This window comes from Octopus bimaculoides, chromosome 9, assembly GCF_001194135.2.
Source record: "Octopus bimaculoides isolate UCB-OBI-ISO-001 chromosome 9, ASM119413v2, whole genome shotgun sequence".
NCBI classification, from domain to species: domain Eukaryota; kingdom Metazoa; phylum Mollusca; class Cephalopoda; order Octopoda; family Octopodidae; genus Octopus; species Octopus bimaculoides.
The window spans coordinates 34256029-34269404 of NC_068989.1; the positions used below are offsets into that span (position 1 = coordinate 34256029).

Below are 13376 nucleotides of genomic sequence, written 5' to 3' on the forward strand. Positions count from 1 at the left end.
ATATATATATATATATATATATATACCTACATACAGAGAGAAAGAATGAGAGACACACATGTATTTACATTTTGTAATAGGGCTTTGTTTATTTTTCCAGTCTCATGAGTTTCTTGCAGGAAAATAGGTTATTATTAACCACGTTGTGAAGTATGAATGACACTTCCCTTGCTGAATTTGACAAGACTGTGAAAGAAACTCATGGATGGCATTGAGTATCAATAACACTGAAGAATTAATTACGCATGAATATATGAAGGAAAGTAATCACTAAAGGACTGTAGTATCGGTTATTTCCCTTGAGAGTAGCCTAGAATATAATAACAAGCATAACATCTCTATATCTGTAGTCAAAGACCTAATTCTAAAGTAAATAAGTCTTGGAATATCCATGGACCATACAAGGCCTTCATAACCCCATGTAATACAAGACCTTCATAACCCCATGTAATTGAGTCTAAAGTACTGTGTAGTTGGTTATGGAAGTGCAATGCTCACATTATGAGAAACTCTCCACTGGTCACTTTGATAGAAGAGCACCAAAGAAGTACAAGGACTCCCTACAGAAATCCCTTGGCACCTGCCCTATTGACCACTACCAGTGGTTTATTCCTGTTGCCTATCATGAAGCATGGGGTCTCACTGTTGTCCAAGCAACAGCCTCTTTTGAAGGCACCTGTAGAACCATACTTGCAGATAAGAAGTAAAACAAAGACACTATACTCAGCTCTGATCAACTCATCTTCCCATACAGTTTCTATGGTTATGCCTGCCTGCCCCAAATTGGACTCATCAGGTATAAGCATGCCTGAAACACACATGAATTTCGCCCTCCATAAATCTTCTTACATGAAGCCAAGACAAAAAGAAGTCTGTCATAAATCTTCATTGATTCCTGATGGCTGTACCTTCTTGAGGTTAGAAAAGACAAACTTCCATTGTGGTACTCAGGTTATTGGGTTATCAGATATTCATAACAATGAGCTATTGCCTCTTCTGTAGTTTCAGGTGCATGGAAGTTGTAAGATAGAGAGAAGCAGTTGTGGTTCTCTGAACTCTTGCATGCATGTGTACCCTATTGAATTGTCATGGGGTTGAAATTATTATCCCCAGAGATTACCAATGGATGAACATGGTAACTTTAGACATCTTCCTCATATATTCTTTCTCATTTTTTTCTGTCATTTTCTTATATTTGTCAGTTCATTGTCAAATTTAACAGACAAATTACCATCATATATCATTATTATTATCCTCATCATCACTATGCTGGCATGGGTTGGATAGTTTGACAGACAATAGCCAGTCAGAAGACTGCTCTAAGCTCAGCTGTCTGCTTTGGCATGGTTTCTACAGCTGGCTACCCTTCTTAACATCAACCCCTCTACAGAGAGTACTGGTTAATTTTTATATGGTACCAGCAGCAGTGAGGTCACCAACTAACTCACAAGACACGACCCCTCAACTGAGGTGGGAGGCTTTGTATTAGATACACACACACACACACATAGTGTAGGTAAGTAGATAGAAAAATTAAAGGGAAAATTCTATCATATTTTAGTTGCTCAACACCTGGCATAAAACCACCTCCCTCTCTAACCATCCCTCCTCAGTCAAGAGGTCTTTTTCCTTGTCTTGTAAATTATTTGGTGACCTCACTAATGCTGGTGTTATGAAAAATGTACCCAGTACACTCTGTGACGTGGTTGCCAAAATAGACATCAGAGCTTGCCGCAGTGTTGTGGCTTGTTGGATCCTGTCAAACTACCTGACCTGTGCCAGCAGGGACATTAAATGATGATCATCATCATGACGACTATGTATTGGAATAAATCTTAAAATATCTTTCATGAATATTCTGAAGAAAGAGAATGTAATGTATATATTTATGATTTAAGAAGAAGCCTAAAGGAATGAGAATAGCAGATGAGACAACAAACAACAACAGTAGCAGCAACACCAACAATGCAATAAGAGCATTCATTCTGAAAGTACATCTCTTTCAATACACTTGTTTACTCATCAATTTTCTATATGGATATATACTTGTAATAAGAAGCTGCATGATGAATTATCTGTGTGTGTGCACAATACATTTAATTATAAACCAAATAAAAATTGATGTGCTAAAAATCTTGAAGTGATATATTTTTAACAGTAGTATTGATACATCTATTTGTAACATCAAGCATAACTGACAACATGTAACACCAAACACAGCAGATAAGCAACAAATGTTTCACGTGATTTATTAGCAAGTAACAACCATATTTACCATATTATGCTTTAGATGACTGAAATATGAATATGAAAAATATTTTTCTGATTATTTCTTGGTTTAAGAATATTACAGTTTACATTATCTAAGTTTCAGTGAGAAATGTATTAAAGATAAACTCATTGTTTTACCCAAGTTGTTGTAGCATGTGTGGTGCTGAGGATAGTGTCTGTAGGTGTCACAAGTTTGTTATATTTGCAACAATAACCCATAAATGCATAAAACAGTGGTTAAATGAAAATACAAATCTAAAGTATTAAAAAAGAATATTAAGAAGGAACACCGCAGGTTATGTGTATTTTATATATATATGTACATGTGTATATGTGTGTGTGTGTGATGCATATAGTAACAATACAAAGAGGAGGGCTTTAAATTCTATCACTGGAGCTGCAGAGAAGGCCACAAGATGGCTTTTGGATAACGAGGGCAGATCACTGGTTTGCTACTATTGGGATGCAAGCTAAGACTTGATCAACTCTGGCTGGGTCAACTGGGCAAAGAAGAGGAGTCTGATGTCAAAAGACCAAAACCTGATACCCTAGAAATACCATTGATAATTCATCCCAGAGTATCTGCTAGGTATATCTTAAAACTAAAACAATGCTGACATTATATTTTGATATCAATAATAGATTAGTGTGAGGGTGGTCAGCTGGCAGATCAGTACTACGCTGGACAAAATGTTAAGCAGCATTTCTTCTGAATTTATGTTCTGAGTTCAAATGCTTCTGCAGACAACTTTGCCTTTCATCCTTTTGGGATTGATGAAATAAGTACCAGTTGAGCATTAGGGTCGATGTATTCAACTTGTCCCTTCCTCAAAATTGTTGTCTTTGAGCCAAAATCTGAAACCAATATTAGATTAGCGTTTATTATCATCATCACCATCATCTTCATTTAATGTCTGCTTTCCATACTGGCATGGGTTGGTCAGTTTGACTAAAAACTGGTAAGCCAGGGAGCTGCACCAGGTTCCAATCTGATTTGGCAAGGTTTCTACGGCTGTCACTGCCTCCATGAGGCCCAATGCTCAAACAGTGCTTTTTATGTGCCATCGGCACTGGCATCCGCCATGACAACAATCTCACTTGACTTAATGGGTGAACTGATATATGTGTCTTCGCATTATATATATATATGTGTGTGTGAGTTCATATTATATATGTGTATGTGTGTGCTAACATCATAAGAATTTATAAACTTTCAAAAGAACATGAAATAATTCTGTTTTGAAACTGGATCTCAAAGTGCACATAAAGCTATAAATAATAGTCAAGGCAGTCTCCAACTTTTCCATTCAAAAAGATTTTTCAGCACAAAATTTACATGATATTATTCATAGGTTATGTGGGCTTTGAGATCCTGTTGCAATATATATATATATATATATGCAGAGAGAGAGAGAAAGAGAATGGATATTGCTTAAACTGGATAAACACTTAGACAATATCTAAGTAAATCATTGTTAAAGAAAATAAAATGCTTTGCATTTTAAATTATAAATTAAAAAATAATTTTATTTGTCTTTTTTTTTAATCTACAAAACATCTATTTCATGATATACTTTTCTTTTTCCAAATACATTAAGAAACTGATACACTTTAATCATGCTAACTAGTTCTAAGGATGGTTTTAAAAATGAATACAACACATAAGACATAGAAGGTAAATTACAAGAAGCCCCATTCCTAACTAGAAAATTAGAAGGTAATCAACTTTTGTGAAAAGTACATCTGTCTAAAAAAATTGTTTAAATAAGATATATTTTCTTTCAAAGTAAAAAATAATTACTAGCTTATCTTAACTGTTTTTTATTTGCAAATAAAGAGTGTGGGAAAGCTCATATTCATTATACTTCCTATTATACTAATTGCCTGTATTTAGATTTGTTAATATTTGTTTAAAGTCATCATAGCAGGTACTAAACATTGGTGAGAAGGAGGTTAGAGTGGGATGCATTCTTGTAGGAAGGGATTTGTTAGTGTTTAGTAAAAAGTATGAAAAACAGCAGAAAGATGAAAGATAAATGGATCAAGTGGGTATAGGTAAGGGTAGCATTAAATTTGAAGTAACAGAGATAGGTTAAATTTACTCAATATGTCTTACATTTTGTCCAGAGCCTGGCCTGGAACTAGAGCGAGGCCGTAGGCCACAGGTACCAGCACCACTACTGCTTCCTGGAGAGTCACCTCGTCCATTTGCTTGGCCAATGGATGCCTCAGAGTCCCATCGTTCCAGTTCTTCTCGCACAAGTTTCTCCATTTGATCTCGTTTCATTTCATCAGTATTACTTGTAGACTGCGGAATAGGAAGAAAGCAAACATAAGATGAAATACCCTTAAATTTATTTACTTCAATGCTATAAAAATTCCCAAATAGTGTGAATGCAAGTTTATACTTTAACCCTTTTGTTACCAATATTTGTGTTGAAATACATGGTCTTTATTTTAATTAATTTTGAAAATAATGACGAATTTAGTAAAATAACTGTCATTATTTATCTGGTTTTTGAAACATAAATTAGTATGAAGTTTTGATGAAAGGTTTTAATTTAGATCACATTAAAAAAAGAAATTTGCACCATAGAAGCAGGGCCAATCTCAGGTGGGTTGGTATCAAAACAGTTAATATTTACATACATTAGAGAGTAACTGATATATAGAGAGAGGAGAGAGAGAGCTAGCTAGTTAGACAAATAAGATAGATATAGATAGATAAGATATAGACAGATAGATATAGAGACAGAGAGGGATAGAGATATATAGATAGAGATGGACAGAAAGATATAGATAGAGAGATATAGACATCACTGACGCTAGAAAACTGGAAGTAAATATTTTTTTAAACTTTCAAAGATGTGAATCTAATATAAAAATCTATATATATATATATATATATATATATATATATATATATTCATGACCAATGAATCTAAAGGAGACAAGCAATTTCTGAAAGTTACTTCACAAAGAGTTACCTCCCTTCTCCACATAACCCAGAAATGGGTGTTTTCTGCCCCCAGGGAGCCCATTACTCATTATGTGAAAAATTTTAAGAATCTAAAACCGTCCCCGGAACATAAGTAATGTATGTTCCCAGTTTGGAGAAAATCAGTTGAAAAATACGGCCATTATAATCTTAAAAGATTGCACACACACACACAGAATGGGATTTATATTATGGATTAGGCATATTTGAACATTGTAAATTTGTATATTCACTAAAATTTCATCCACTTGACAGCCAGGTATAAAGTATAAGGCAGATTACTATCAAGCGCCATAATATATACTCATATATGATTAAAGCAGTAATAATTGTAAGAAGTATGTTAAGGGCTGATGTGATCTTCATACAATGTTTGTTATATTATTAAGAAGGACCTTATAATCAATGATAATATAATCAGATCAAAATAATCTTTATAATATAAAAAAAAGCAAAGGCAGTTTCTTTTCTGTTTTACTCTAGTAGTTTAATTTGTTTTTGTACTTTTGGAAGATTCTGGATGTGAAATTTTGTGTTAGATCAGATTTTGTTGTATCATGGGAGGTTCTGTTTCATTTCTTTTGTTATTACTAGTCAATTAGTTAACCATTTAACCCGTTAACTATTCAATTGTTTGATTCGTTGTTTGGTCAATCAATCAACAAGCTAGGTTTGTCAGAGTTCTTTTGTCACCATTCATGACTAAGTTCTTTAATCTAAATTTCCTATATTGGACTGTTTCTCCTCTACCACAATCTTCACTTATTAAATAACACTAAGAAATTATTTTGTATGTTAACAGAGATAACATTTGTAGAAGGATGAGATATAAGATTGCTTTGAATTTGGTCTAATACAATATTTATGTTGTCAATGCAATAGGCTTTTAAAAATACTTGGTAAGATTTGAATTTAAAAACTAAAATATAGATAAATCTTGAGGGATATAATATAATATAATATAATGAGCTTAGTATATACAGTGCTTTAGTACACTACAACTCATCAAAAAGGTTAAAAAAAAAGAGTCAGAAAGTAGCTATGAGTCAAGTAAAGATATAACATTGAAAGCTAGATGTACATACACAGCACACAGAATAAAACACAAAAAGACAAAAAAAGTGAACATTAAGAGCTGTAAAATGGAAAGTGTGCATAGAGACATCAAGAGTAGTTGTTGTTGAAATTTGGGAAGCATGTAATTTTTGAAGAATGCAGTGTCCTGATAGCTAACAATTGATAGAAGTAGTTTATTTTATGTTTCAATAATTCTGAGCATTAAAAAATTATTTCTGGAAGTCATGGGTGCCATATGGTTTTTGATTTTATAAACCTGCCCACAAGTGGTAGAGGTATTGGATTCAAAAAGGTAGCCAAAGTTATTTTTAGAAATTTTGTGAACTTCTGCCAAGTCAGGTGCTAGACATCAAAACTTTAGCTCAATGTCCTAATTCTGATACCTCTATCTCTAGTTTGAATTTCTAATTATCTTTCTTAGCCTCAAGGTTAACATTTTGTAATGGAAGGTGGTATACTTGAATCAACTTCAGGACACTACAAGTACTAATTGATCACTACAGAGGGATAATAGTTCAGGATTTTCAGCAAGACTGGAACTGATTTTTAATGGAAATATTAGTGTATTTATATAGCACACATCTAGTTGAGCTGCTTGTCAGACTCATTTCTGTTTATGATAGAGTTTAAATAAAAGAAACGACTTACTTCTGTAATACTGTCAAGCATTTTTGCCATGGTTTCTCGGCGCTTTATCTTTGCTTTTTCCATTGCTTCAAGTTTCACAAGGACGGCGTCAATTTTAGAGACAATGCTTCCAATGGAATGTTCCATGCGATCCACACGTCGAGAAAGTACTGTAAATTCTTCGTATGAGACACCATTAGTTATGCGTCCAGATCGTGAGACCTTTGAGCCATTGTCCTCATCATCACTGTCCTCTCCGCTGTCCTCCTGATAACTCATGCGACTACTACAGCGATTGTTAGCCTTTTCTTCTAATTCATCATATTCTTTATTTAGTGCATCCTGTTGTAGAGTGAATATCATGAATTATCATTATAGAATCATCAAACACAGCTAAATGAACATATCACAGAGCTTGATGATAATTGGTTAAACAAAATCAAAATATAGTATAAATAACAAAATGTCAAGTTAATATGAAGTTAATATTCTGAAAATTATCATCTTTTTAAATTAACTACATAAACACCAGCTACATACTAAGTAGTTTCTTAGGTCATCTGTTTATGAATTGTACTGTCCTAAGTGACAGTGCTTAACAGTTTTTTCTCCACCCATAGATAGGACATCAGTCTATCAAGAAACACACTTCTCAGTAAGAACCAACACCTAGTAATCACAGATGTGGTAAATTAAAATGAAATACAAGCAATCAGATATGAATTTATAACACTTTGGGTCAGTTAATTCAAATTTTATCTGCTTGGTCATTTCCGTACAAGATAGGTGCAGTTGTGGCTGTGTGGTTAAGAAGTTTGCATCTCAACTGCATGGTTTCAGGCTCAGTCCCAAGTGTTTTATACTCTAGCCCCATGCCAACCAAAGGCTTGCAAATAGATTTGGTAGAGGAAAAACCATCATATATATATATATATATATATATATATATATATATATATATATATATATATATATATATATACACACACACATATACATATATGTATTTATATATAAGCATTATTTACTAATATGTACTTTCGTAAGCTAATTATTTAAACTGACTCTTCAATATATAATTTCCTAATCTCTCTCTCTCTCAGCCTTAGTTGTCTCCTTAATTCTTCATGTAATTTCCAACTGAAATCTCTCTAATACCCTTAGTTCTCCTTTCCACCCATGTTCCCAAGTTGGCTACATATTTTTTCATACTATCTCTTAAATAACCCTTGCTTCGTTTTTTTTCCCTCCATGTTTCATGTTGGCTGAATGTTTTTTATACTATCTCTTAACCCTTCCTTTCCCAATGGCTTCTTATGCTATTCTCTGCTACTCTCTCGGCTATTCTCTACTGCCCAGGGCAAAAATGCCCATTCATAATGTCCACTTCCGGTTGTAGCATATATATTAAAATACCTTTCTTATATGTTTCCCCTCTCAGATTTTCATGCAACTCATTCCAGTGTTGGTATCTATTGGCCCCCAGTTATGCACTGCTAAGCTACGATATTCTCTCATTTTTTTAATCTTTTCACTCATTCATTCATTATTAATATGCATTATTTACTAATATGTACTTTCGTAAGCAAATTATTTAAACTGACCCTTCAATATATAACTTCCTAATCTCTCTCTCAGCCTTAGTTTTCTCCTTAATACTTCATGTAATTTCCAAATGATATCTCACTAATACCCTTACTTCTCCTTTCTTCCCGTGTTCCCAAGTTGTTGGCTACATATTTTTCGTACTATCTTTTACATTAACCCTTGCTTGTTCGCGGTGTGCCTGTCCATTCCCGCCACCACCACCAATACCGGATATCTCTTTCTCACCAGAATCCCCCTCCCTCACTGGTGGTATCCTCTATCATACCTACAATTTCGCCTCCCTTCTCTCCCTCTCTCTCTCCCCCAGGACAAACGCAACTAGTTTAGCAGCCCACCTACTTAATCTAACACTGGCATATTGATATTCATATTTACTTTTATCTATTTATTTATACTTATATGTGCAGTACCAGTAATGTTTAAATTTATGAGGTTCATAACACTTATATTTACAACGCCCCTAACACTTACTCCTACTCCCAGTAGGGGCAACAATCTTAACATGCTTGAATGTTCCCACATTCCTTTCCCAGTTTTTAGAGTTGGCACTGTCAATGTAGGCACATTGAAAGGTAGGTCTAGTGAGACTGTAGAGATGCTTGAACGGAGACGTGTTGATGAATGCTGCATACAAGCAGTAAGGTGGAGAGGAGTTTCAGCCAGGGTCTGCATAGGTAAGGCACACAGGTATAAAATCTTCTGGGAAAGTAACAGTGATGGAGTAGTGGGTGTAGGTATACTCCTTGCAGAGGTCATAGAGGTAGTCAGGGTATGCGATAGAGTGTTTAAGTTCAGGCTGATCCTGCAGAATAATATAGCTACAATTATTTCTGCCTACACTCCACAAGCAGACCTACCAAATGATCAGAAGGACCACTTTTATGATATCCTTCTACAGGTTATCTCAAAGACAAGTGGCAATGACCTCATCTTTGTGGCTGGAGATTTTAATGGGCATGTTGGACAGCAATCTGGTATCTTCCATGATGTCAATGGGGGCCATGGAATTGGTTCCTGAAACGAAGAAGGAACTAGCCTACTGGAGTTCCCTGATGCATGCAACCTATTAATCTGCAACACCAACTTCAGAAAGCCAGACAGCCACCTGATAACCTATCAATCAGGCGACACGCCGTGCTTGAAGAGACCTACTGAGTCAAATGAAATCAAAAAATCAAATCAAAATCACAATCAGAATCTCAATCAACTCGAAATCAAAATGGAAATTGTAGTTGTGGCTGATGCCAGTGCCGCCTGACTGGCTCCCATGCTGGTGACATGCAATAAGCACCATTCATGCATGGGTCATTGCCAGTTCCACCCCGACTGGCTCCTGTACCAGTAGCACATAAAGAGCACCATCTGAACATGGCCGATGCCAGAGCCACCTGACTGGCACCCGTGCCGGTGGCACGTAAAAAACACCCATTACACTCTTGGACTGCTTGGCATTTGCCAGATCAGATTGGAGCCTGGTGAGGTCTCCTGGCTTGCCAGTCCCCAGTCAAACCGTCCAACCAATGCCAGTATGGAAAACAGATGTTAAACAATGATGATGATAATATACATACGAGATGGTATCAAAAAGTTCCTGGGCTAGTTATGCTTAATGAAAAATAACTTATTTACCTAAGTTTTAACACCATCTTCTTTGAAATAGTCACCTTGCACAACAATACGCCAGTCCCAACATTCCTACCACTTTTGGAATCCAATCAAGAAGTCATTTTCTGTAAAGTCAAGGAACTTCTGTGATTTGCTTTTGATCTCAACAATGATGTTAAAACAGAGACCTTTGAGCTGCATTTTCAGCTTGGGGAAGAGATGGAAGTCCACAGGTGCTAAATCTGGCAAATAGGGTAGGTGCAGAAGCAATAACATGTTTTTGGTGAGAAACTCATGAGTGAGGAGAGCTCACTGCCTCATGAAGGTTATTGCTAGCTCTCACTGTTCATGCAACCATGTGCTGCCATCTGTTGGTGTACTATTAAACTAGTCCAGGAACTTTTTGATATCACCTCGTATGTATGTATGTATGTACGTACATATAGATATGTATGTATATATATGAGTGTGAGTGTATGTTTGTGTTTCCTTGGCTACTCATCACATGATAATTGTAAATGAGTGACAAGCAGTACATCTTTATATTATTATTGTTATGGTTATATTATTATCTTCATATTATTATAGTTAGAAAGAGCGTTTCCACCTTCATGGTTCTAATGAATAAACAAATGTGTGTTATGATGTCTTAGTCATAGAAAAATAATGATTAATAATTGTCACATATTTTAAGTGTCTTCACATAATTATGTCTGGATTAAAAGAAGTACCAGGTCATCAGTTACTGGAAAAATCAACGCCCAAAGGGCTGCACAAGTGGACTGAACCTATTCTTAACCACACATCCATGCCTGCACCTTGTAATTTTATTTTTAATCATTATATTATTTACTATCATGTAAGAGAATGAATAAAAATAAGTAAAGAGAAAGTTGTTTGCTTTGAATTTTACAATCAGAAGTCCAAAGGTCACATTAATTTCCTTGTTAAAATGGACATCTCTGTGTTTTTTCCTTTTTTTTTTTTTGTTTCTATTTTACCTACATTTTTCTTTTCCAAACCTAGCTTATTTTACAATTCCAGAAATATTCCAGAATCATGTAAATGTGATATTTAGTAGTCTTACTGTTTGTGCTTTCAAATCAGCGTTCATTTTCTTCTGTTCATCTTCATCAAGAACTCTGTCACCATTAAGATCATATTTAGCAAACATTAATTCAATTTCTTCATCAGCATAACCACGCCTATTGAGAACCAATGAAAATTAATTTTGACATCAGCCTTTAATTACCTTGTTGTCAATTAAAAAATTATAAAAATGCTTTATTGTATTTTATTAAGTTTTGAATTCAAATCCTGCTGAGGTTAACTTTGCTTTTTATTCTTCAATAAATTAAGCATTATGCATAACTGAACCCTTTGTACAATTTTCTTCCTCCTCAGTATCCCCACCTCCACCCCTAAACTACTGCTCTTCCTTGATTCCACTGCTTACTACCCAGACCTCCTTCATCCATTAATACTGTTCTCTCCATTTGCACTCTACAAAGATCGTCACTGACTTACCAAATTATCTCAACTCATCCACCAATGTATGTCACTACTCCACACTCTCTGTCATCTCCTACTCCCCTACATCGTTGGTGGACACTTATCTCCTCTTACCTCACCTATTCCCATCTCCCCTCTACCATACAGTCTTGCAACCTCTACCCTACTTATTTCTACCCACCTCATACCTTGAAGGTCCACCCTGATACCTCATCACAATTATTTTTTATCATTTTCCAGCCCCAACTGATCACTTCCACCTTTTCTTCTAAAATGTGAGTAGCCATGCAGCTTCTCTACAAGAAACCTGTTCTGTGCTGGTCCCTTCTCTCATACTTTCATGTTCCATCCCCAGCATAACGCTGCCCACATAGGGTTTGTAGTCTTGCAAACAGCACGATCACTTCAGTAGTACTGGTGGCACGTAAAAAGCACCCAGTACTCACTATCAAGTAGTTGGCATTAGGAAAGGTTGTGAAACCATACCAACACAGACCCTGAAGCATAATGCAGACATTGGATCCATCAGATCTTGTTAAACCTTCCAACCCATGTCAACATGGAAAATGTGAACATTAAATGATGATGATATCATAAGTACTGAGGTTGATTAAATCAATTATTCTCATAAATTTTGTACCATTTTTTATACCAAAGTTTAAAATCCTTAATGAAGGTAGTGAACTGAACACCTTACAATATTTAGTCATGATTTTGAGCTTCAAATCTTGCAGGGATCAACTTTGCATTCTTCTAATGTCAATTAAATGAGTACCAAGCTCTAAGATTCGTTCACTTAAAATCATTCCCTTTCATATAAAATTGTTGCTTTGGACCTTTGTAACAAACTGTTACTTACTATTGCTGCTACTACAATTGTGATTTGAGTATAAACAATGTAGTTTTATATGCTTTATAATACTTAGTTTCTGACTTTATGTTTCTGAAGTTAAGATACCATCAGTGTCATCAGAGGGATGCAAGGAAAAAGCTGACAAAGTAAGAAATCAGGAATAAGGTACCAAACTACGAATGGTAAAATATATATCGTCCAACTTCCTTCTATAATCTATGCTAAAATGGTTTTTCTTTTTTTAAATTTAAAAAGATGGTTCTATTGATCTTGATTCCATTGGCTCACCAAAACAGCTCTATGAAACTAGAATTATGTGAAACAAATAGCTCAATGATACTCACGATTTCATGTCTTGGCGCCATTCCTCAAAGTCAAGTTGCTTGTCATTGTTCATATCAGCAGATTGCAGAGCCTTTTGGATATCAACAATCTTATCCCTTTTGAAGTTTAATTTGTCAACCATTCTTTGGTAGCCCTGGAGAAACAAATTAAAATAGATAAAACCCATCAGCAAACCAAATTATCTCAACTTAAAAACATTCTTGTCATCAATATGAGTAAAAGACGGAAATGATTGATACATTGTATATTTAGATGTGGCTGTTTGGTAAGAAGTTTGCTTCCCAACCACATGATTCCAGATACAGTCCCACTGTGTGGCACCTTGGGCAAGTGTCTTCTACTGTAGCCTCAGGCCAACCAAAGTCTTGTGAGTGGATTTGGGAGATGGATACTGAAAGAAATCTGTCATATCTTTGTATGTGTGTGTGTGTGTGTATATGTGCGTGCGTGCGTGTGTGTGTGTGTGTGTGTGTGTGTGTG

The 13376-nt window shown here is 35.3% G+C and overlaps 1 protein-coding gene across 2 annotated transcripts in view; it reads right to left on the minus strand.

Annotated features, from left to right (window-relative positions):
- Nucleotides 1–13376, minus strand: part of LOC106881546 (polycystin-2) — a 76471-nt gene that overhangs the window by 3931 nt on the left and 59164 nt on the right. Inside the window, exons 10-14 of one of the 2 annotated variants that reach the window (XM_052970603.1) lie at nucleotides 12896–13029; nucleotides 11274–11391; nucleotides 6995–7315; nucleotides 4388–4579; nucleotides 2276–2294 (exon numbers count right to left, since the gene is read on the minus strand). In XM_052970603.1, coding sequence (XP_052826563.1) covers nucleotides 2280–2294; nucleotides 4388–4579; nucleotides 6995–7315; nucleotides 11274–11391; nucleotides 12896–13029 — 780 coding nt within the window. In that variant the 3' untranslated portion in view covers nucleotides 2276–2279. The remainder of the gene's footprint in view (nucleotides 1–2275; nucleotides 2295–4387; nucleotides 4580–6994; nucleotides 7316–11273; nucleotides 11392–12895; nucleotides 13030–13376) is intronic. The other variant, XM_052970602.1, reaches the window with a different exon arrangement.